At 42.7% G+C, this 22,978-nt stretch overlaps 1 protein-coding gene across 4 annotated transcripts in view; it reads right to left on the reverse strand.

Annotated features, from left to right (window-relative positions):
• Positions 1-271: 271 nt before the first annotated feature.
• Positions 272-22,978, reverse strand: part of ADIPOR2 (adiponectin receptor 2) — a 46,319-nt gene continuing 23,612 nt past the window's right edge. For all 4 annotated transcript variants that reach the window (XM_066634207.1, XM_066634206.1, XM_066634209.1 and 1 more), the window contains 6 exons: positions 12,439-12,555; positions 9,521-9,692; positions 7,502-7,688; positions 5,919-6,106; positions 3,439-3,632; positions 272-2,446 (listed from right to left, as the gene is read on the reverse strand). In XM_066634207.1, the coding sequence (XP_066490304.1) occupies positions 2,318-2,446; positions 3,439-3,632; positions 5,919-6,106; positions 7,502-7,688; positions 9,521-9,692; positions 12,439-12,555 (987 nt within the window). In that variant the 3' untranslated portion in view covers positions 272-2,317. The remainder of the gene's footprint in view (positions 2,447-3,438; positions 3,633-5,918; positions 6,107-7,501; positions 7,689-9,520; positions 9,693-12,438; positions 12,556-22,978) is intronic.

The raw sequence follows: 22,978 nt of genomic DNA on the forward strand, positions 1-22,978 counted from the left end.
GTTGCCTCCAACAGTAAGCATTTAAAAAAAAAAAAAAGATACTGAACAAGGCCACTAGTTAATGGGGGGAAAAAAGAAGCTGTAGTGCCCAACTATCCTATGCCAAAAACCTGCAAACACAGAAAGAGAAAGCAAGCAAACCTTCAATTGCTGAGAGTAAGGCAATCAGGTGCCAACCTGGGAAGAAGTCTCAGCAAGCACCACAGAAAAGAAAGTGCACAGCTAAGCAGTTTTATTGGGACATAAATGGGTCCTCAACAGGGACCAATAGGGGCTAAAAACAGGACATTGAGCATTGTGTTTCTGTACAGGTTCTGTGCTGTGTTGGACCAGGTAGTGAGAGCCCCTTCTGACAGTGAGCCTGAAAGGATCCAGAAAAGAGAGGTGTAGCTCCTGCTGGTACAGATACAGAGGTACCCCAAAAGTGCTTTGCAGACAGGTAGGTCTAATGTGATATGTATCACTGCTTACCCTCATTAGGAAATCCACCCTGCTGCCAGATAGTTAGCACTGGACCCTCTTTTTGTTGGAGGGGTTCAATTAATACTTTTAAGTTTTTAGCAAGAAATTAAAGTTAACATTAGGCTGCCATTCTGACTGATCTGCAATCCACACTGTGACCCTGTCAACAACACACACACTCTGAGTTGCCTACAAGTAGCCGTTAAGCACCTCTTGTAGGTCTAAATACTTCTAGATTCTGTTTTGAGAGGACAGAAGACTCAATTCCAGAAGAAGGATTGGATAGGAAGACAGGACCCCCGAACCCATGCTCCTCTTCATTATAACTACAATGTTTTAAGAGAGACAGATACTACCCTTCTCCGCTCCCACATACAAACAAAAAACCTGTGACATTCTTTTTTCATTCACAATGGACCATAGTAACTCTCCCCACTGTGACACACTCTAAAATTCTCTTCAGCTCCAGCCTGCCCTACCAAACCTAGCAGGAGGAAATATGCAGATATTTCACGCCAGACTGAGTGCTCTCCCTGGCCTGTGCAGCTAAACCACCTGGGGAAGCCTTACGTAAAGTGTTTTCTGCATAACAGCAATGCCTGCTGCAGAGTTTAAACCTGACAAGCTTCATTGGGCTTAAGTAGTATTTTAAAAAAACAAAGGGGAGGAAAAGTCTGTGGACTGTTCATTTTAGATGTGTATACAGCGTTGTCCTGGATACCAGAAGGAAGAGCGAAAGAACGGCAGTGTTACATTGCAAGCAAGCTGAGTTCAGTGTACTTAATACAGGCAACCTTAGCACTACTGCGTTCAGCAGCACAAAATAAATCCAGTCTGGGTTAACAATTACCTAGCTTGTCCTCTTTCTCCCCAGCACAAACCTGCCTACTCCCTATGTGGCCATATCTACTCACTGGTTCACCTACAAGGCAGATGCCCACACTAACAATTGCACTTGGATAGGGGGATGGCAGGGCTAACTGGATGGCAAAACACTGACAACAGACCCTGAAGAGGTCAAGGTATGTACCACACTGTGCTTTTTAAGCCATCAAATCTGAACACAACAGAAGGCTGGGGAAGCAAAACCAGCCACAAAAGGGGCAGAGAGGTTAAAGGCATGCCCTGCTTCACAGTGCCTTCACCTGCCTCTGTCATCTGAACATATGGGCCCAAACAGCAGTTGGATTCAGGGTGCGGGAAACACTGAGCTACTGGATCTAACTGGCCAATGTAACACCAGCACTAGGAAGGAAGGAAGAATCTGCAGGACCCAGATATCAAATTCCCCAGGGGTTTCGCCTGGTACTCTTGAACGCCAGACTTTGTGCAAAATTGAAACAGTGTGTGGTACTTGCATGTTGCATTCTATACAAAACCCCTCCCCCATGTTTAAAACATTTATATAAATTTTTCATTAAACAGAAAGTTAGAAATCTTATTTACATGTTTCCCAAAACAGCATCTAAAATCAACTTACCTGAACAAGTTACAAATCTTAATTAAGCTAGATTTTTTTTAAGAAAAAACCACACTAGCCACTTCCTTCAGAACAACCCTTCTTATATCCTACAAATAAATATGGCATTGAACAGAAGCTGATTAAGAAAGGGCGTTCGGTTATTCAGTCTGTAGATTCCAGGAATAAGTTAGGAAGAACTTCCAGGCCTTCAAAATTAATTTAAATCCAATGCTTGAGGTATGAATTTCTCTTCCGTGTTATAGTTAGAATCCCTGTGAAGCTTCAACACCACCACAGGTGAGGTGTCAACTAATGCACCCATCAATTGCATGTGGAACTCCTGACCACTCCCATGGTTCGGTTTTGGTTATGATCATTGGCGTCTCGCCACTTTTACGGCATCTCGTCCTCTGAGCAGCCTGCCCCAAGCATGAAACGGAACTCCTGAAGGTTTGAAACACCATGGAAGTGCACAAAAGCACCAGCCACTACGAAGATATGGAACAGCTGGTGCGAATGGAACTGTAAGGGGAAACAAAAAGAACATCACTGCACGCACTGCTCAGGCAAGAGACATTCCCCACTTCCCCAAACAAAAAGCACAGAGGACAGAATTACAGACTAAGAGCAGGCAGTGTCTAGGACTAGCCTGCCAAAGCGCAAGCCACAGACTGACTTGCAAGGAAACCAGGCTGGTTTCCCTTTTCTGTGGTCAGGTTATAAAAGGACCAAAAATGCCCATTTAAATCCACCCCCACCCACTTGGCAGAACTGGCAGAAAAAACAGGACATCTTCACAGCACAACTCAGAATGGCTGCATTTTTGTAGCTACTGTACATGCCATTCCATCACTTGGGAACCAGATATGCCAAAACAGGAGCTCTCATTCCTGTAAAGCAGGGGTGCCCAAACCCCGGCCCTGGGGCCACTTGTGGCCCTCGAGGACTCCCAATGTGGCCCTCAGGGAGCCCCCAGTCTCCAATGAGCCTCTGGCCCTCCAGACACTTGCTGGAGCCCGCACTGGCCAGATGCATCTGCTCTCAGCGTGAGGGCAACTGTTTGACCTCTCATGTGAGCTGTGGGATGAGGGCTCCCTCCACTCCTTGCTGTTTCACATCTATGATATAGTAGTGGCAGTAAAGGAAAGGCCAGCCTTGATTTGAGCAAGGCCTTTTATAGGCCTTGAGCTATTGCAAGACCTTCATTTGTATATATAAGTTCATCTTTAATATATTCATTTATGTAAACTTATGTAAATTTATTCAAATTTTAAATGTAAATTAATTCTTTTTTTCCTGGCCCCCAACACAGTGTCAGAGAGACGATGTGGCCCTCCTGCCAAAAACTTTGGACACCCCTGCTGTAAAGTCTACAAAGCTTCCAGAAATGGGTAGTGCTTCTGCTCCTCACCACAGGTCTGCAGCTCTTCTGGTCAGTCACTACAGATATGCAGTAGGGATGTTCCCAACTCTGCCGACCACATGCTTGACAGTTATTTCCCTTCTATACTTACCCAGATGTCACACTTGCCCGGGAAGAACCTCTCTGGGATGCGAGCAGCATACAGTGCAGCACCCGTTATATACAAGCAGGCCATGAGAGCCAGCCAACCTATCTGCCCCATTGTGGCAGCCTTCAGGAGCCCTTCCGAGATGACAAAGTGCAGGGTGGGGATGACCCCACTAAGGCCCAAAGCCAGAAACACTCCTAGGAGATAACGGAAGTGGGACAGATTCAGCCTTGGATGCAAAAAATGTCAGTGGCAAACACAAGGGTGGACTCCCAAAATTCTGAGCCCAGCAAAAGGCTGGGGAGGTTGTGTTTTGTTTGAGAGCACAAGGCTTAATTGACTGATCATATTAAAAGCCTTCTGATCAACTCAAAGCTGCCAGTGATTAAATCAGGCCAACATTATTTAAAACATTTGTGAGGAGGAAGAGGAAAGAGAAAGTACTTTCTGTGCCTTTCACCAGCAATTTTTATAAGAGGCATTCTCTATTCTCCCAACTATATACATCTAAAAACAAAGTATGCAAGATATACACAGATCTAATCTATTCAAATGCATACAATTAACTTTTTCATCTGCCTGCTTTATTTCTGCATTGCAATTTTAAACTCCTAGGGAAAAGTGGGATATAAATGATTTAAAATTTGGTAACTGAGCGAGTTTTCTAAAAGAAAACTCACAAAAACCAAAGTATACTTAATTTCGTTTGTGAGTGCCCCAAATATGCCACTACAGATGAGCTGGCCAAGAATTCCTGGTCAAGTATCTGGATGCACCTCTAACTTCCTAATGGCATGTGATTGATGCTTAAAAAAAACACAGGGTAACAGCTATTGAAAGGAGAGAGAACTCCAGGCCTTCACATGTCATTCAATGGAAAGAGAAATGCTTAAATCAGGTTCAGAATAAGCTGCAGAGCAGATTTTCTGTTCCAGTCCACAGTTTGAACTGAACTAAACAAAAATCCTGAACTTGTCTTCCTACAAGACACTGTATCAACTTCACTGTCCTTGGATTCTGACAACTTGGACCTTCCCAAAAGGCAAGGATAAAGCCTCTTCAATAGAGAAATGGCTGCTTTTTTCCCAGAATTTAAGTGGAGAGCATATTTCACATCCCTGCAAAGTTTCTAAATCTAAAGTATGAACATTACCACCTACCCTCAGAGGCATCCACCACATGCAGTTTTGCATGAGCTACTGCTCAAAACACGCAGTCACCTCTGAATGCAGGCCATAGTTCTGTATCTTTGCACTTCATGACTTAAATGTCCACATCATATCCAATGCAGCAGAATTCACCCCCTCCACAAGGTAGACAAGGCCAGAGGAGTGGCTTATGTAGAGATGCCTCAAAAAGCCCTTCCCTAGAAAAGTGCTATTCCCAAAGGATCCTCCGAACATTAGCAGTTCTCTCACTGCACACAATTTGGGAATTGCTGTGTTAATAAGCTCACTCAGATGACATTACTAGAATTCAGACTCCTTTTCAATGAGAAAAAGCAACAGGCTAAGCTAGGAGGAATTTTCACATTACTGATAAGCCCTTTGGGTGAATGCAGTCAAGGTCTTTGGCATACTGACACACAACAGAATTATCACATAACAACAAGTTCGCTTCCAAGAAGAACTGTGCAACTTTATCACAACAAAAAACCTTCAGGTCCTTTAAAGACTAACATCTACTGTGGCGGAGAGTTTAAACGAATAAAGTCTACTTCCATCAGATACATGAAGCACCAGGCATGCACCGATAGAAAGTGTGTGCACATTTTGTGGTTTTGGACACAACAGGTTACAAATGTGTTAATAATATAGTCCACACTCTACAGGCACACCAAGAAAAAAATATGCCAACTGAGACCACCACTTCATGCATCTGACAAAGTGGCTCTAGCCAACAAAAGATGTCACAAAGCCACTCAAGTGACATAAGACTTGGCTGTTTTCCTGGAGGCAAATGCTGCTACCCTTCTGGAATTTAACACTATGCAAGTATGATTGATGCTCACATTGTCATAAGAACATAAGAACAGCCCCACTGGATCAGGCCATAGGCCATAGTCCAGCTTCCTGTATCTCACAGTGGCCCACCAAATGCCCCGGGAGCACACCAGATAACAAGAGACCTGCATCCTGGTGCCCTCCCTTGCATCTGGCAATCTGACATAGCCCATTTCTAATATCAGGAGGTTGTTACAAGCATCATGGCTTGTAAACCGTAATGGATTTTTCCTCCAGAAACTTGTCCAATCCCCTTTTAAAGGCATCTAGGCCAGATGCTATCACCACATGCTGTGGCAAGGAGTGCCACAGACCAACCACATAAATCAAATCATGTTTGATTTATGAGCTACAAATTCCATTCAGAAAAGATATCTAAGAAAACATCATCATTCATTCTAGGTTAGCACTCAATGTCATTGGCTGAATTTGAACTAACAAAAACCAGAATCATTCCCAAAGCCAACACTCGAGTCTTACCTGCGCGTACTCCACGGTACTGAGGGGTTGCAAACCTGTCCCACTGGGACACAATAATGGCTGCGATGCCCAGGACACAGATCACAATCAAGTAGATGAAGCAGGGTTGAGGGTTGCAGTAGAAAGAGTAGTAGAGCCATGGGACAAAGCTGCCCATTATGAGAAGGGCAATACCCGAATAGTCCAGCCTGAAGGGAGGAGGAAAGAAGTTACAGGCTGTTACATTACCGCAGTACTTGTATCTATCTATCTGAAGTAGCCTGCCCACATGCCATCATGGCTTCCACAGCACACTGCTCTGCAAGATCTCTTATAAAGTAGAACACTGACAGAATCCTGCTAGAACACCTCTGCTGATTAACAAGATTCATCCAGTTTGCCTTCCTGCATGCCTCAGAAGTAGCATACCCTTGACAGAGGAGAAATGACAAAGGGCTCAAGTACTAAAAAAGAGCTTTTTTGTATCAGAACTTGAGCTTGGCCCACAAAGCACTATGTATCATCATAACGGAACACCCATTGCCCTGTCCTCCCCACTTGTTATCCCACTTTGCTCTACATTCCATCATCTAAACAAGTGCAGCTCCTATGGATACAGGAATTTTTCCATGGCACCTCCCCCAATTGTGGAACTCTCCTCCCCCCCCAACCCAGCTGACTTCCACATTGCCCACTTTTAAGCAGAAAAATGAGAACATCTGTTGGGCCTTTCCTTTAGTTGTATTTTTTGTTTATTCTTCCACTGCATTATTTGTTGGTGGTGCTTATTATTTTATGTCAATTGTAAGCTGCCTTGATGACTTCTTAGCTGGGATGGATAAACAAAACAATTTGTAAAGCAGAGCTCTTGCGCTGATCATCTTCAGCAACTAAACATTAATATATTTCTATATATTAATGTGTGCTACAAGTTTTGGAAAACGATTTAGAATCTGCAAGTGATCAAATCCACAGGTAACAGGCTACCCTATAGACCAGGGGTGTCGAAACTTTTTGGCAGGAGGGCCACATCATCTCTGACACTGTGTTAGGGGCCGTGGGGGGGGGGAGGATTAGTTTGCATTTCAAATTTACATAAATTTACACAAATGAATATATTAGAGATGGAACTTATGTGAATGAATGAAGGTCTTGCAATAGCTCAAGGCCTATAAAAGGCCTTGCACAAAGCAAGGCCAGCCTTTCCTTTGCTGCCACTGCTGCACCACAGATGTGAAACAGCAAGCAGTGGGGGAGTCCTCATCCCACAGCTCATATGAGAGGTCGAATAGTTGGCCATCACACTGAGAGTAGTTGCATCGGGCTAGTGTGGGCTCCAGCAAGTCTCCAGAGGGCCAGAGGTTCATTGGAGACTGGGGGCTCCCTGAGGGCAGGATTGGGAGTGCCTGGCAAGTGGCCCCAGGACCGGGGTGTGGGGACCCTTGACCTCAGCAACCCCGACAAGAAGAGCCATACCACCTTAGAGGTGTTTATAAACAGGCAAGCCATTCCCCTCAATTTCAGGCTCTTCTCCCTCCCCCAGGGGTAAAAACTGAACCAGGGACTTCTGACTAAGTGCAAGCATCAGCAACTAAACTACTTACTTGGAGAAGAGCCTTGAGACTCCTTCTGAATGGCAGTAAACTGTGTGGAAGAGCCACGAGAAGGAGAGGCAGAGAATGGCTCCAAGGAAGAACATTCCAACGACCACTTTCTCCTGCAAAGGTGCTACGAAAGACATGTTTGGCCGGAACATGTAGATGATTCCCAGACACAGAAAGAATACACAGCCTAGACAAAAGAAGGAGCAGATAATTAAAAGATTTGGGTGAGGTGTGAATGCGCAGAGAGATAAAGGAAGGAATTTAAGAGCAACATCACATCAAAATTGGTGTGTCCCAGGGACAACAGCCACATTTCTCTAGAACTTTCCAGTTAAGATTTACTTCAGCAGAATGATCTCCGCTTTGGGAGTTCTCAGAACGGCTCACCACTAAGTGGCCTATTTCACAATAGACAGTCTCATCAAAGCTACCCAACAAATTAATTAGCCCCTGGCTAACTGGGTAAGAGGCACTTTTTCAAGTGGGTGCTCCTCTTTTTATCAGGGGGAGAGTAACTGGCCCACCTCACCCCAGCAGTGTCTGTTCTAGTGGCTGTCTGCTGGTGTTCTTTTGCATCTTTTAGATTGTGAACCCTTTTGGGACAGGGAGCCATTAGTTATTTGATTTTTCTCTGTAAACCGCTTTGTGAACTTTTAGTTGAAAAGCGGTATATAAATACTGTTAATAAATAATAATAATAATTGTAGTACTAGGATATGCTAGTACTAGGTCATTGCAGGACCTCAAGTCCAACGCAAGCCCAGTGAGGCACACATGCTTTTAATTAATGCCACTCAGCACCCTCTTAAAGGACACTGCTGATTTTTGAGCAAAGCAGCAGCACTAAGACACAGCTACAACAAGTGATCTGACAACAACAACCAGGTTTGTATGCAATTTCCCCAATAATTAAGATGTGTAGTGAGGTAGTATACAGAAAATTGGTTGGTTAAATTTGCCCAAGCCCAGTGAGCCATCCAGTTTTGGGGCAGGTTTACTTTGACTACACCATTCTACCAAGCAAGATAGCCGTATACTATTATTATAATAGTAACCATAGAATCAACTCAAGCTAATTGGTAGTCTGACCCACTATTAGTCCCAGGAGCCAAGAAAGGCTCAGTAAACACAAGCAATTAAGCTTCTTTCAGGGGCAACCCCAGCCAATACTGCTGTGAGACAGCCACAGAGATATGCTGAGTAAGCCACTATTCTGCATTACTGCAATCCAGAGTTTTCAAAACTCAGACCAGAGGGTTTTGCCTTAAAGTATCAACACACAAAAGGCCATGGTGCTTGTGCATGGCTCAACAGGAAGTGGATCATGCCACCTGCCTTCTGGCAGGCACAGGTGTATTTAAAGATGTATTCTGTGACTCACTATTAAATGCTGCAATGACGTGCCAATGAAATGGCAAAGAGCTCATGACATTCTATGCATTGCAAAGGTTGGATTAAAAAGTAAATCTCCCCTTTGGAAAAACAGTCTGTTGCCAATTTTCAGCACTGGCACCTAACTGCTAGATACACTCCAATTTTTGCTTCAACTAGTATTGCTGCTCATTAATAGCTTTTAGGAATAAAGTGCCTTCAGGAACAACAGCATGAAGATCCATGTGACCTAGCACACCCCACACAGTTACCAGTCATGGGTAGAAAGAACAGTAAAGCACTAATAGTTAAGGATAATTTTACATCTACATCAGGAATTCAAACAATAAGCTGGCATTGGATCAGAAAAACGCTATTCTACTGGAGATTCACTTTAGGGGAAAAAAGGTAGAAGGAAAGTAAAAGATCAGTTCAGCCTTTGCTCAGCACCCCTTCATTCAAATGCAAACAAAAACCAGATACATGATATGCTATGGGAGTCCCCACCTGCATCCCTGCTCAGTTCCATCCCAAGTCCCATCTTGCCCAAAGGGCAACAGTCTTTCCCAAGTTCCATTCTCCTCTATCCCGACTCCAATTTTCACAATAAAACAAGTACACATTTTATGTTCACATTCAAACAGATACCTAGTAAGTGTGTCCAGATGTTGCCCGTCTCTGTGTGTATCCTGAAGATGCTTTTAAAGCAGGCCCGGAAAGAGGGCATGGGTGGTCGGTGTCCATGCAACAAGTAGTCATTGTCCTTTAGCCAATCGGGCAAGACATCATGCGGGATGACGCGCCATCGGCCCTCCCACACCTGAAGAAAGTAAGGGGTTGCATGAGACTATGGCAGGATTCCCTTAGTGCTGTAAGAAACCACTGCATGACAGTTTTTACTAGAAGCAGAAAGGAAGGCGCTCTGGGAAATGGTTAGTCTCTCCAAACAGACATTGCAATGTCCAGAGTTCACAGCAGCTTCAGAGTTTTGGTACAAGCCTGAAGCAGATTAATCTGGGGACACAAAAACCAAACTGTTGATTTAATCAACTAACCTGAGAAGCAATAACTTTCTTTCAAGGACAGAGGTGCAACGTTTCTGGAATTCTGAATTTTGGGGGGAAGTTAATGTATAACATTCTGTTTAGTATATTTATGGAATTAAAAAGTATAAATTAAAAAATATAAATGCCTTAGTTTTACTGAAAACAATACATGACAAATACAACCAGAATTAGAGATGGAGCAGCAAGTCTCTGGAGCTAAACATATCTTGCTTTCACCAGATGTAAAAATAGGTCGAAAAAACACGCTGAGAAATCTCCAGTATCGTCGTAAGCAATGAGTCTTATTGTCTAGACTTTAACATGGTCTTCTCCATGTTGATATTATCAGCATTACCCAGAAACAGAACACGAAAATTTGTAACACCTGTTTTACTGAAGGTAATGGTAGGATAAACATACACACCATCTTTCAAAGTGTTCCAGGTGCGGGGAGAACGGCCAGACAGGGACTAAAAACTGCATTCTGCCTCACAGATCACAGTGTTAAGGACTATCAGTTCCTGATATTCCTGAAATTAAGAGTCCAAGTTTTTCCCAAAAAAAGTTATATTTTCAAAACATAATTTGAGATGTTTCAAGTTTTTAAGATCTGTTTCTTCAACAAGCTACAGAAGATGGAAAATTCTGCAGATGGCAGGATGTGAAAGAGCCAGACTTGTCTGCACTGCACAGCATTTGTAGTTGGCTCAATTTGAAAGTTTTTCACTTTGAACAAATTTCCTGAAGATTGGCAGATACCCAGTCAGGGTCACCCCATACAGGCTGTGCACTGCACAAGGGTGCCGCATCCAAAAAGGCACCAGTCCTAGCTGGCTGGAATCTGCCTATCCTCCACTGGTCATTCCTTCTGCCATCATGCCCTTAGAAAGAGCAGGGCATTCCGCATTTTCGCCTCAGTACAGAGTCACTGGGGAGTAGCCAGCGGCCAATTACCCAGCAAGCAACACTGACTGTTTCGTGGGACCCTTATTCCAGCTGGCAGCACTGTGAGGTGACGGGAGGGAGAGCATGGTGGCACTGGCAAGCACTAGGTGGGCACATGTGAAGTCGCACAATGCCTCAGCACAGCCTTGTCCTTGTAAGCAGCTTGGAGCACTAAAGGAGGAGAGATCTGAGGAAGGAGCACCTTTTCCTAATTTGCACAAAGACACTGTATGGGCTAAGGACAGCCCTGTTGTATGTAACTCACAGCTTCGCTTAAATGTTAAGCAAATCTCTATGAAGAAGCTTCCTTCTACAAAAAGAACAGCCACCTTAGGTGCACACTCAAGATTTGTGTGAACATGACAAATACAGGCCCAGTCATCAGGAAACCACTTTCCTACAGCGCCTAGTGCTTGTGTAGTAGCATCAGGAATGATGACGTATGTATGATGTGTGACATGACCATTAAAATGAAGGCACAGTGGGTCCTCTGTATCTTCAGAGGTTTTGTTCCAGAACCCCACACAGCTTGACAAAATGACATAAGCTTGCATAACTTTGCCAGAACATTCATGATTTGTGTAAACAGGCAAATACGAAGTGAATGCTGTGTAATGGCAGGTTGCGAAGCAAAGGAGGCTAACGCAGAGTATACATTTTCTTCAGTTTAAAAAATCCACGGATGTGGAGCCTGCAGATACTGCTGGCCCACTGGAGTTATGAGCTGATGAAGAAAGAGAGTTCCTTTGTGAGAGCTCAGCATGGCATGGTATCATTCCAAAATAGGAACTGCCCAATATGTGAAACTACAGAAATGGATTAAAAAAAAAATACCAACTGCTTCCACTGCAGCTTCTCTAGGCTAGGGCTTCTATGAAGCAACCAAACTTACTATTGGAAGGAAGACTTGAAGTAAACAAACAGGTAACAGCAAGAAGATGGTCTGAAAGCCTACTTTTAGTGCTGATGTTAACACCAGCAACCAGGCACCAAGACAAAACTGTTTCCCTTACACTAGCTGAGGAAAGTCAAGACCAGTAATATTTGCACAGCTCACAATGGATTTGCCCAGGGTGGCATTTCAATAGAACTTGCTTCTCTTCCCCCCCCCCCCCAACTCTTTGGATGGCAAGCACAATGAGGCTGCTCCACATGGGAGACAAACGGTAATCTGAAAACAAAGATTTGCAAGATCTGAAAAGAGAAAGTGTGGAAAAAAGTTGACCTTGTAAATTAAAGTTCTTTGACCCAGAAACACTAAATGCAGAGACCATTATTCTCCTTGTACTTCCACAGATGTTTCCAAAGGGAGACTCAGCAGTTGTACCGTCATATTTAATCCCACATTTCAACATGTAATCCCCATTGCGCTAAACTTTCTAATTCATCCAATTACAAGAGCCCAGAGATCCCAACACACAGCAGTAGCATCAGGCAAGAGGATACAACTCCTTGACGACCACCCACTGCGACTTGGCTCTTTTTTGGCATAACTACACACACTGCTGGCCACAGCATCCACCAGCTGAGAGAAGTTCACTGGTGCATGACAGGCTTTTGCTTTGCATCTCTTACCTTACACACAAACTCTTCCATTTTCTCCATGGCATGGTGAGCTTGGAGGAGAGGCAGCATCCCCATAAATCCTTCATCTTCCTGAGCTCCATTATTGCCCCCAACATCATCAGGACACTAGAATTTAAAGTGCAAAATATGAGTGAAGCTTATTTTGGGGGAGGGGGGAGAAGTAAAGGAAGCATTTCAGTTATTCTTTGATTTTACATGTTAAATTTGTCTTTAAGATCATTCTGCTAACAAATCATACTGCTTACAGCAAGGGAACTGTTCGTAAGGATGAACAGTTTATATGGATGTTATTCAAAAATTTAGCTTTTACATAATTAAAATGTGAATTCCACAAAGGCATGTATAGGATTTAGCAGCAGTTTTCTTCAGCATGTCCTACTAAATTCCTTCTAGATCCTTCTAGGGCAGTGGTTCTCACACATTTAGCACTAGGATCCACTTCTTAGAATGAGAATCTGTCAGGGCCCAACGGAGGTGATGTCATGATGAAGTGAGATCATGAAGCAGGCAAATTTTTAACAAACCTAGGCTGCAATCCTACCCACACTTCCCCAGGAGTAACTGTGACATATGAGGCTGCCAGAGTGATCAGGCCATTGGCCCAGCATCCTCAACTCTGATACCAGCTCTCCAGAGCCTTCTGGAAGTCCTTCTCAGCATTCCTACCACGAAACTTTCAAACAGAGGTGCTGGCAACTCAGAACCCTCTGCAAACAAAGCACATGCTCTGCCAATGAACTATGGCCCTTCCTCAAAATGAGTTAAGATGAGCCAATGAGTCAAAATCAAGAACAAAAGAGTTTCAGTGATATGCAATGTCACTCATTGTGTGTACTTAGGAGGTATATTAGAAGGTGTACTCCCTTCTAGATAGTACACCAGACTTTTATCATTATGGTTCTTCTACTTTAACATCAGAATTCTGACTGTACTGTGTTCTGTGTCAACCAACACCACATATTTTAAGGGCCATGACCTGCCTACACCAAGTTCTCTTCAAGAACCAACATTTTATCCCAGTTTAACCATCAGAAATGAACACAAAATTCATTGTTTCTTTCCTAAGGTTCACTTAATGTGATAATGTCCACCAAGACAAATACTTCGCCACTCTCACAAGGACTTGGTCCCAGAGAGGAGTCTGGGCAAGTCCAATAGAAACCAACTTATTTCTTCTGAAAAGCACATCCAAGTCATAACAAGAACTGCTTTTCAAACTTTGCTCAGTTTGAAAAAAGTTACCATGTAGCACTGTTTAAGAAAAAGGTCCAACTCTCCATTGGGCACATGGAGCTAGTCATGCAGTTCTTACATACTTTTCTGTTGATGTAAGTAAGGCACATTCAGAACAGGACAGCAACACAAACTAATCAGAACACACACATAAATCAGGTTTTCACTATGAACTCGAAGTCATTAATACAAGTCTTAAGTAACACACCATGTCAAAACAAAATTTATGCCAAACCAGAGAGATGGAGATGCACATGGGCAGCAGTTCAGGTATCATGTTGTCTAATCCATAAGCATTTCTTCAACCACATTTTGGAGCTCTGCCATAAGTATTTGGATGGGTAACTCAAACCACAGTACGCCCCTCTGAATGCATGCCAAACTGATCTGACAAACCAGGAAATGCTCTATTATGCCAGGTACACAAGTGGAGGAAGGAAGGGAGGCACCTGCACACAGCTCATTCCCAGTGGTTTGGAGGATCGGAGAACATGATGTCTGAATGCAGTGGCCACATCTGGGTGAACTTAACAGGAATGGTTTTGCATGAGTTTGCTCCATTTCACAAGTCTGGAAGTCTTCCTGCTGGTCAATGCATTTCCCCTTACGGTTTGATTTTAAAGACCTGGAAAATGCAATCATTCAAAAGTGCTGAAAGGTACCATTCCTTCCCTTTGTTTTTTAGTGCCCTGCTGGAATGGATGAGAATGTTTCCTGTTAGTGATACAAGCAGTTGTAAGTTGGTCAGTAGAACAGGTTACTAAATAAAACAGAACCTGTAAGCTGGATTAAAGACTCACACCAGAGCAGCAGCACTTGCAATTCAAGCAGGCCAAGGCAAAGTTACGTATCTTCTCATGTTAAAATACAAGTTTCTGCTCACTTCCACATAACCAATATTAAAAGCTATAAGACACCACCTCAAAATTCATTACTAACCCACCAGAACACACATCAGCAATTACAAAGAACTTTACAAACTCAGCGAATGCAAAGAAACACACTTACTGAGAAGAGTCAGAACTTAAAAAGTTAACCAAACTTGAGACTCCTGTGCCTCTTATAATTACACAATTATAAGCCAATGTTTCTGCAACAGCTGCTGGCCATGGTTAAGAGATGGTTGACAGCAGTAATCCACTTAAGAAGTTTCTTCTTGGGTAAAGTATGCAAGACAGTATAATGAAGCTGGAAAGAAAATGACATGCCTTCAATTCCTCTGTACCTTAGTCATGAGTGAGGAAAATGGAAAAAGGAGGCTGTCCCAGGCCACCACTTTGAGACAAAGTATTTTTCTCAAGTGTAAAACCCCCTGAAAGCATTTCCAACATTCTCCTTCATGAAAGTGTTAAACAATGCATGAGGACAGGCTCTCATGACAATAGCTGAGCAGCCTCCATATCCAGAAGCTGCTGCAAAGCAAGGAGATTTTTCCAGAGTTAAGTATGGTTACAATATACAATATTGTACATATATACAGTATATACAATAATGATGCCTGCACAGCAGCTACAGTAACTCACTTTACAGGGAGATTAAAAGTTTGGTGCTGTGCCTATGCCAAAAAGATGACAAACCTAAGTTAACTGAATGATACACTCTTCCAACAACTTGTGCCTCATCACGAGAGACTGTCCCCCACTCTAGCCTATCACAAATATAGCTTCTTTTTTTAAGTCACACATAGTTTCAATGCTAAATTTTATCTGCAGGTTGCTAATTCATCAGAAAGTGTGCTCCTTTTTCAAATTAGGAATGGTCATCTACAGCAACCAGTTTAAATTTTGATTGCATTTCTTTGCTGACTTGAGTTACCCAATGGAATCTGACCATTTAATGCAGTGTTTCCCCAACATTTGTCCTCCACTGTACCACTTCACATGGCCCCCCATTTGAAATACCAAATGTAGCCTACATCATTGCCAGTTACTTCTGGGTTGGGAGGCCAGATGTGATGCGACAAACACCACTAAGAGACTCAAGGTGTATGGGAGGGCTTTTGTGAGTGTGGAAAAGCATGGTTTGGAGCTTCCAACCACTGTTTATTGTGTCATGTTCTGAGCAGCAGGTGTCTGAGGTCCCACGAGTACCACCAGACACCACCCTCAAGTATCACTGGTGGTATCCATACCATTGGTTCAGAAACACTGATCTAATGCAAATGTAGGACACACTTTGAAATCTCTAATTTTTTTAAGCCCACTTTCTACAGACAGTAATCTGCTTTGAGTATCTTAAATGGTTATACAGTAGCCAAAACTAAACCACTAAAAGGTTTAGAAGCTATTCACTGTATTAGAAGCCCCAGACATAATTCTGGAGATATTGCAGAAACCTGACCTTGTCTTTAAGGCAACATTTGACCTCTTCCTCCCCTTCCATTCACAACAAGGAGCACTTGGCAATGTATCTTTTTTTTAAAAAATGGCTCAATGGACCATATAGCTAAGAAACCAGGCATGCCTGATTTATTGGCAACATTGTCTTTTCCAGATGCACTACTGCAGTGATGTACAGCCTACTTTTTATGTAGAGGTGGGGGAGGGGTGATGACAAGCAAAATATCCCAAAGCTAGTACACCAATGCATTATTTTGCAGCAATACGACTCTAGAGAAAATTTCATCCAGTTGACTGCAAGAATCTGTGGAGTAATTGCCAAATGGCTACGGGGAATGCTCTCGCTCTGGGACTAGGTCACCTCATCACAACAGAGAGGAAGAGGACAATATGTCCCACTGCAAACAAACCAACTGGATGTAGTTAACTACTATTCTGAAGTCAAATACACTGGTACACAGCCTTGTTGCCTTCAGAATTAGTGTCCCAGGTTGTGATGATTTCTGTTGACTTTTGGCTAATAATATTCTAGATTTTGCAAGCTAAATACACACACACCCCACACCACATCACTACCTGCTGGAAAGTTGGATAGGACTGGGCTGTTAGTTTACTACCATGAAGCAAGCCAGAGCCTTGAGGTCTGAGTCCCTTGGGAAAGCTTGGAGCTTGCGAGGGCTGGGGAGTTAGTCTGTAGGACTTCAACTTCCCCTTGTTTGGAGGGCTGGCTGGCTGGCTGTAGTAGTAGCAGTAGCAGTAGTAACCTTATTGCCATTGTGCTACAGCACAACAAAATTTATGCACCTTTGAGATACAAGCATAAATATATACTACAATTCCAACAATCACACTCTACACACTCACCCACACATTCTATACATCATGTATCATAATATAAAAACAGTACAACAGACCATAATGCCCAGGAGCATGGTAACAACTATATCGCCTTATTCAACGTAATTATGGCTATGGGATAAAAACTGTTCAGGAATCATGTGGTGCGTGCTCTAATTGTTCTGTATTGTCTACCCAAAGGCAACAATTCAAAGAACTTATGAGCCGGATGGAAGGGGTCTCTCAGAATACTATGTGACTTCTGCAGACAGCGAGATGTATAGATGTCCTCCAAAGATGGTAGATGAAGGCTGATGATGTGCCGCGCGATCTTAATAATTCTCTGCAGAGCCTTTTTGTCCCCTGCAGAGCAATTTCCATACCACACCAAGATACCATAGGTTAGGACACTCACAATGGTGCAACAGTAAGTAAGTAACAGTAAGTAACAGAAATAGTAAGACACAAGCAACTGCTGTGACAAATTTAACCTCCCAAGCTTCCTCAGAAAATATTAACATGCTGGTGTTAATAGTCCATGAGAGGTCCCCTGTGATGTAAATACCTAGGAATTTGAAACTAGCAACCCTCTCCACCGCCTCACCATTTATGTATAATGGTGTGTGTACATCCCTCTTTTTCCAGAAGTCAATTATAAGTTCTTTAGTTATTTTGATGTTAAGTGAGAGATTATTTTCTTTGCACCACAACAACAACTCCTGTACCTCCTTCCTATAGAAGGGGTAGGGGCTCCTATGGAAAGCAGTTTGCCCTGATAACTCCTTTGTCTACCTGTTTGGTGCATTTGGCCAGTAAGGTGGAAGTGCACAGGAACTTAGGTGAATATGTGCATGTACCTGTACTCAACATTTGGCTTTTGCCTAGGAACTGTACCCTGCTCTCTCCTGGAGCAGTAAGACCCTTGACATAGTAAGATACACAAGAACTAAATTGGGAATATGCATTTCTGACTCACTGGGGGCATCTGATCAGTGAATCAGGAGTGTTAATCAACCTGGAAGACTCTGGCCTGTGGCACCTATCATGAGAGAAGGTATTGCAGATACTCCCCAATTTTGTTTTGTTTTTTTAATTTAAACTACCAAGAAACAAGCTGCATGATCATTTCCATTTGGGCTTAAGAAAATTCAAAAGCTTCCTCCTACAAATAATTTTCCCTGTTCTGCATTCAACCACACAATTTGTTTTATTAACATGACTGACCACTGCAAGTCTGTTTGCCAGAGTTCAATATCAATGTAAGAGGAGGCTGGCCATGCATCTTATTTGGGGAGTGTCTGCAGTAAACCAACACTGGATAGACTAAAGAACTGCACCTGCCCCAGAAAGCTCTCAAAAAGCTCTTAGTAACCTCTTTTGTCCAAATGCTAATTCCTAAAGCAGCTGTGCATGAGAGCAGCAGGCTGCCTGACATTTGACTTGCTAACTAAAGCTTTGCTCCATGTGCAGAGGGGTGGGGGGGGGAATCTGAAGCACATGAAGGGGAAAGCGATACAAACCATTACAGTTCAGACTCATTCTATGTCAATACTTATTAGCTTATGCTAGTTTTACTTCTGCTCCCATATGTAGTGTGACAACAGTGATATGATCCAAGAGAAAACAGGTATAAGGGAATTAAGAATCTCTTCCAGACGATCTCCTGGACCAAAATGTACTCTGGCATGCAAGAGTTTAGAATCCAGCTGACAGGCCAAGTGTTCCTACTTCACAGCACCACATCCAATATATTCTTGCCAAGCTGCTCCCAGGAAAGTAGTCAAAAGCTAGTGTTTGAATGAGCTATACAAACAAACAAGCAACATCAACCAGCACAGTTCTCAGAATTAAGCAAACAGATCTTTAGGCTATATTAGTTCATAACTAATATGATACAAAGCAATGACATATTCAAACATCAACTTGCCTGTCTGGGTAGTTTACACATGCACAGCGTGATGTCAAATCCAAGAAGGCTACCTCAAAGGTAAACAACCAGCAAAACCATACAATGGTCATGTATGCAGTTCCTTTCAGATGCAGGAAAGACCCCTAAAGCGTATCTTTAACCATTTAAGGTGGTAGAGGTAGCAGTAGCTCCTTACTACACTGTGAACAGAGATGAATATAGTGAAAGAAAACACACTGGGGGCACAGCATACCTAGGCATCTATTTACTTTATACTGTGTTGGCAATTTTGATACACAAGTACTTCTGTTAAACATATTTACCTTCCCAAGTTCACTATTTTAAACTATGCAAAATGGGAAGGGATATCCTGCTGTAACAAAAAGGTGGAAGCAGTGTAGAGGAGACATTGCAGTGTAGAGATGACAGGGTTCAGACATGCTATTTGCCCAGGTACAAAGCACTAACAAATCCCGAAAACCTGCCACACACAGGCCTCTCCCTACACTGCAGTGCCTCCTATACTCTTAGCACCAGAAGGTAGAGCCTCCTCTTCCTTCCAGCATTATACATACCCTTCCACAGGGATGAATTCTAAGAATCTGTCTATTTGGACTTCAACTCCATGTTCCTTATTAAGGCTGCCACTCTTTTCCTGCCGGCTTTGAGTACACTCTGAAGCATGCTTTTCTGTTTTCAAAGCAGGACAAACTCTTTCCAAAAGGTCAAACAGCTGAATTCAGGAGTCACTGAGACTCGGGTTGCTTGACAAATGTTCCAGCTGGGCTTCTTCCAAGGAAGAGCTGTTCAACTGACAGAAGAGTCAAGTGCTGTGCTTCATTATTCTCTGCACAGTACCAAATGCTTCAAAGTAAGGATCCCAAATTTCACAGACACGCTTTAGGCCACACACTGCAATGGACGAAGCACCACAGATGCAGGAACTTTGCACAAAAATCACCATCAATCAAGAGCAAAGGGCTGTGCTAGCTGGAAGAAATGTGAAGAAAACAGTCTTTTGTTTCCTGAAGGATTATCTTTCTTTCTTTTTTTTTTTTTTTACAGAGTCAAGTGCAGGTTTTCAGGGCTGTACATAAAAAGCCCATTCATCAGGTGATAAAAGTCACATGCATTTGATTGTGTCCATTTAACAAAGCCACAGTAAGAGGCATTTATTTGGGAGATATCAGTGACTGAAGAACAGCAGGGGGAACAAAGACACTCCAACCATTCAGCTAGCAAAGGGCAGAGGGAGCTAAATGCCATGAAGAAGGCCAGACAGTCCAGCACAGGGTGGAAGAAAACTTGACTAGTTACAAGGGGATGCAAGTCAAAGAACTGAAAATAAAAAGTTTGCAAAAGGAATTACCCAGCTTCTGTTGGTAGAAATCTGATTTACCAATCAGCATCCCACACGCATTTCCTTACATAGATATCCACTTTGTAGATTTCTGCTCCAAGTATCTAGTGTGGAAGAGACACATATGCCATGCCCTCTATAATTTTTTCATATATGAATAATCTGTCTAGGTAGGAAAAGGGAATAAGCTCCAGGAGAGGAAGCCCCTCTGCCCTAAACTTGGAAATCATGCAGTCTTCAGAACAGAACTTACTGTTCTGTTTAATAATACAAGGAAAGAAAAAAACTTAAGCCACTTCACATTAAGGAAACTAAACAGACACACCAGCAACATGCATTTGTATACCACTTTGAACATATGAAGTGCTTCACATGTATTACCTTGTAAACCCTACCACCAGCTTGTAAAGCAAGTAAACATTACCCCATATGTAGTTGGGGCAAAGAGAGAATGGTTTGCCTAAGGTCACCCCTGCATGAATTCTCACTAGGAAAGATTCAACCAGGGAAATCCCAATTAGCCACTTCTTTCCTCAGAAGTTTTCTCAAATGCCTACAGGTAATTTTAAAAATCTACCACCAAACCTAACAGATAGAGCTGTTTCCTCATTGTTTTAAAAAACCAAAATGCTTCAAATAGGAAACAAGTGTGGCAGTGCCACAAACTAATCATACTCTTTAAGGTTTTTGCTTTCAGGATTTCTAAAAAAAACCCTAAAGCATCGTTCATCCATAGAAAGCAAGTTAAATATATCTGAACACTCATCTCCTGTACCCACTTGCTCCTCTTTCTTCAGCTGAAGAGTTTCTTGGTAAGAATAAGTACATCCCAGCTCTGGTATTTGTACCACCAAATTTGGGCTGACACTGCTGATACTTCATACAATTCCTTCATATAAGAGTTTCGCCCTTTTTTGGTTGTGGTGCGTGTGTCTGAACATTCTTTTAGAATTGCACTAAAACTGTTCCCATTATTTTGAGTCTTCAGGACTTTTCAAGCAATACTGATGAGTTCTCAGATTAAGGGTGTTCAAGAGCAAGGGATTCCAGTATATGACGAAGAACTGGGCACATATAGGGTGTGTGTCTGCGTACATCTTTCCATCAATTCTTTACAAGGCCTTATCAGTACATTATGGAACACCCAATGTAAACCAAATCTCAGGCATCTCTCCAGATTCCATGAAGTCACACTTTTATTTAAAACTTCTGACATAGCTTTAGCTGCTGTCTTCAAACTTACAGGGCAAGCCTTAGACATACACTGGGCAACATCCCCTTATTCTCCCACTCCGCCTCAAGCTGAAGGCTAATGTCCATACATGAAGATTTAAGAGTAGGAGGGCGAGAAGTTGCAAAATTATCAACAATGCAAATTGCTGAGCCTTTGCCATTCCTTTCCCAGCAAGGATAGTCTCTGGGTAATTTAATAGACGTTCACATAATTTATTCTTTTAGAGGTATCCATAAACTGCTCTATCCCAAAGTTCAGAAGAGAAGGTAGGAGAGAGGTTGTCAGAAAGCAGAGTGATTAAGCAACTGAAGTGGCAGTGAGCAAGCAGTCCAATATATCACTGACAGGATAATTTTATTTGAATGATTTATATCCCACCTTTCCCTCCAAATAAATGTTCAAGGCAGTGTACAACACAGAGGAAAGACACTACCATGCAAAAAAGGGGGAAACAAAATACAGTATAAAGTGTAATACTAAAAAATGTCAATAGCATAATAAAAAGGCATTGACTCAAAATACAGCCACAAAACCAAAAGTAACTAAGAAGGGAAGGCCAGGAGGAAAAAGAATTCAACCCTCACCAGAAGGCTGGGGGGGGGGGGGCAGTTCAATCTAACTAGGAGATAATTCCATAATAAAGGCAACACCCAGAGAGAAGACCCTGCCCTGTGATGCTGTTAAACTGGTCTCCTCAAGAGGCAACAAGCTCAGCACCCCTCTGCTGATCTCAGGGGACTTCTCAACTTCACAGCAGGTCATGTTCTATTTACAGTTGCCATCCGAGGTCACACCTAAACCTGCACTATAGATAACATTAGTTGTCTCTTAAATTAGAACACAAATGGACAGTAACGTGTGTATAGATTGTATACACCATCTTAAACACTCTGAAACCAGAGAATGCTTACCCGTGACATCTATCTAGAGCAGGGGTGCCCAAACCCCGGCCCTGGGGCCACTTGCAGCCCTCAATGCGGCCCTCAGGGAGCTCGCAGTCTCCAATGAGCCTCTGGCCCTCCGGCGATTTTTTGTTGGAGCCCGCACTGGCCCGATGCAACTGCTCTCAGTGTGAGGGCGACTTGTTTGACCTCTCGGTGAGCTGTGGGATGAGGGCTCCCTCCACTGCTTGCTGTTTCACATCTGTGATGCAGTAGCGGCAGCAAAGGAAAGGCCAGCCTTGCTTTGTGCAAGGCCTTTTATAGGCCTTGAGCTATTGCAAGACCTTCATTCATTCATATAAGTTCATCTTTAATATATTCATTTATGTAAATGTATGTAAATTTATTCAAATTTAAAACGTAAATTAATTCTTTTTTTTCTCCCTGCCCCCCAACACAGTGTCAGAGAGACAATGTGGCCCTCCTGCCAAAACTTTGGACACCCCTGATCTAGAGGCAAGCTGTTAAAAACAGCCAGCAAATGATGCATTCATTCATTCCAGAAGTTGGCCAACTTTTTAAAAAATTTTAAATTTAGTGTAGGATCCTAGTGTAGGATTTTAAAATTAATCCTACACTAAAGCACTAGAATTTTGACTGAGGCAGACCTTGCAGCTTGCCACCTTCATACTGTACAATGTTTTTAGGTAGTTCCATACACAATGTTTGTGCATA

The sequence above is a fragment of the Tiliqua scincoides genome, chromosome 7 (genome assembly GCF_035046505.1).
Source record: "Tiliqua scincoides isolate rTilSci1 chromosome 7, rTilSci1.hap2, whole genome shotgun sequence".
In the NCBI taxonomy this organism is placed as follows: domain Eukaryota; kingdom Metazoa; phylum Chordata; class Lepidosauria; order Squamata; family Scincidae; genus Tiliqua; species Tiliqua scincoides.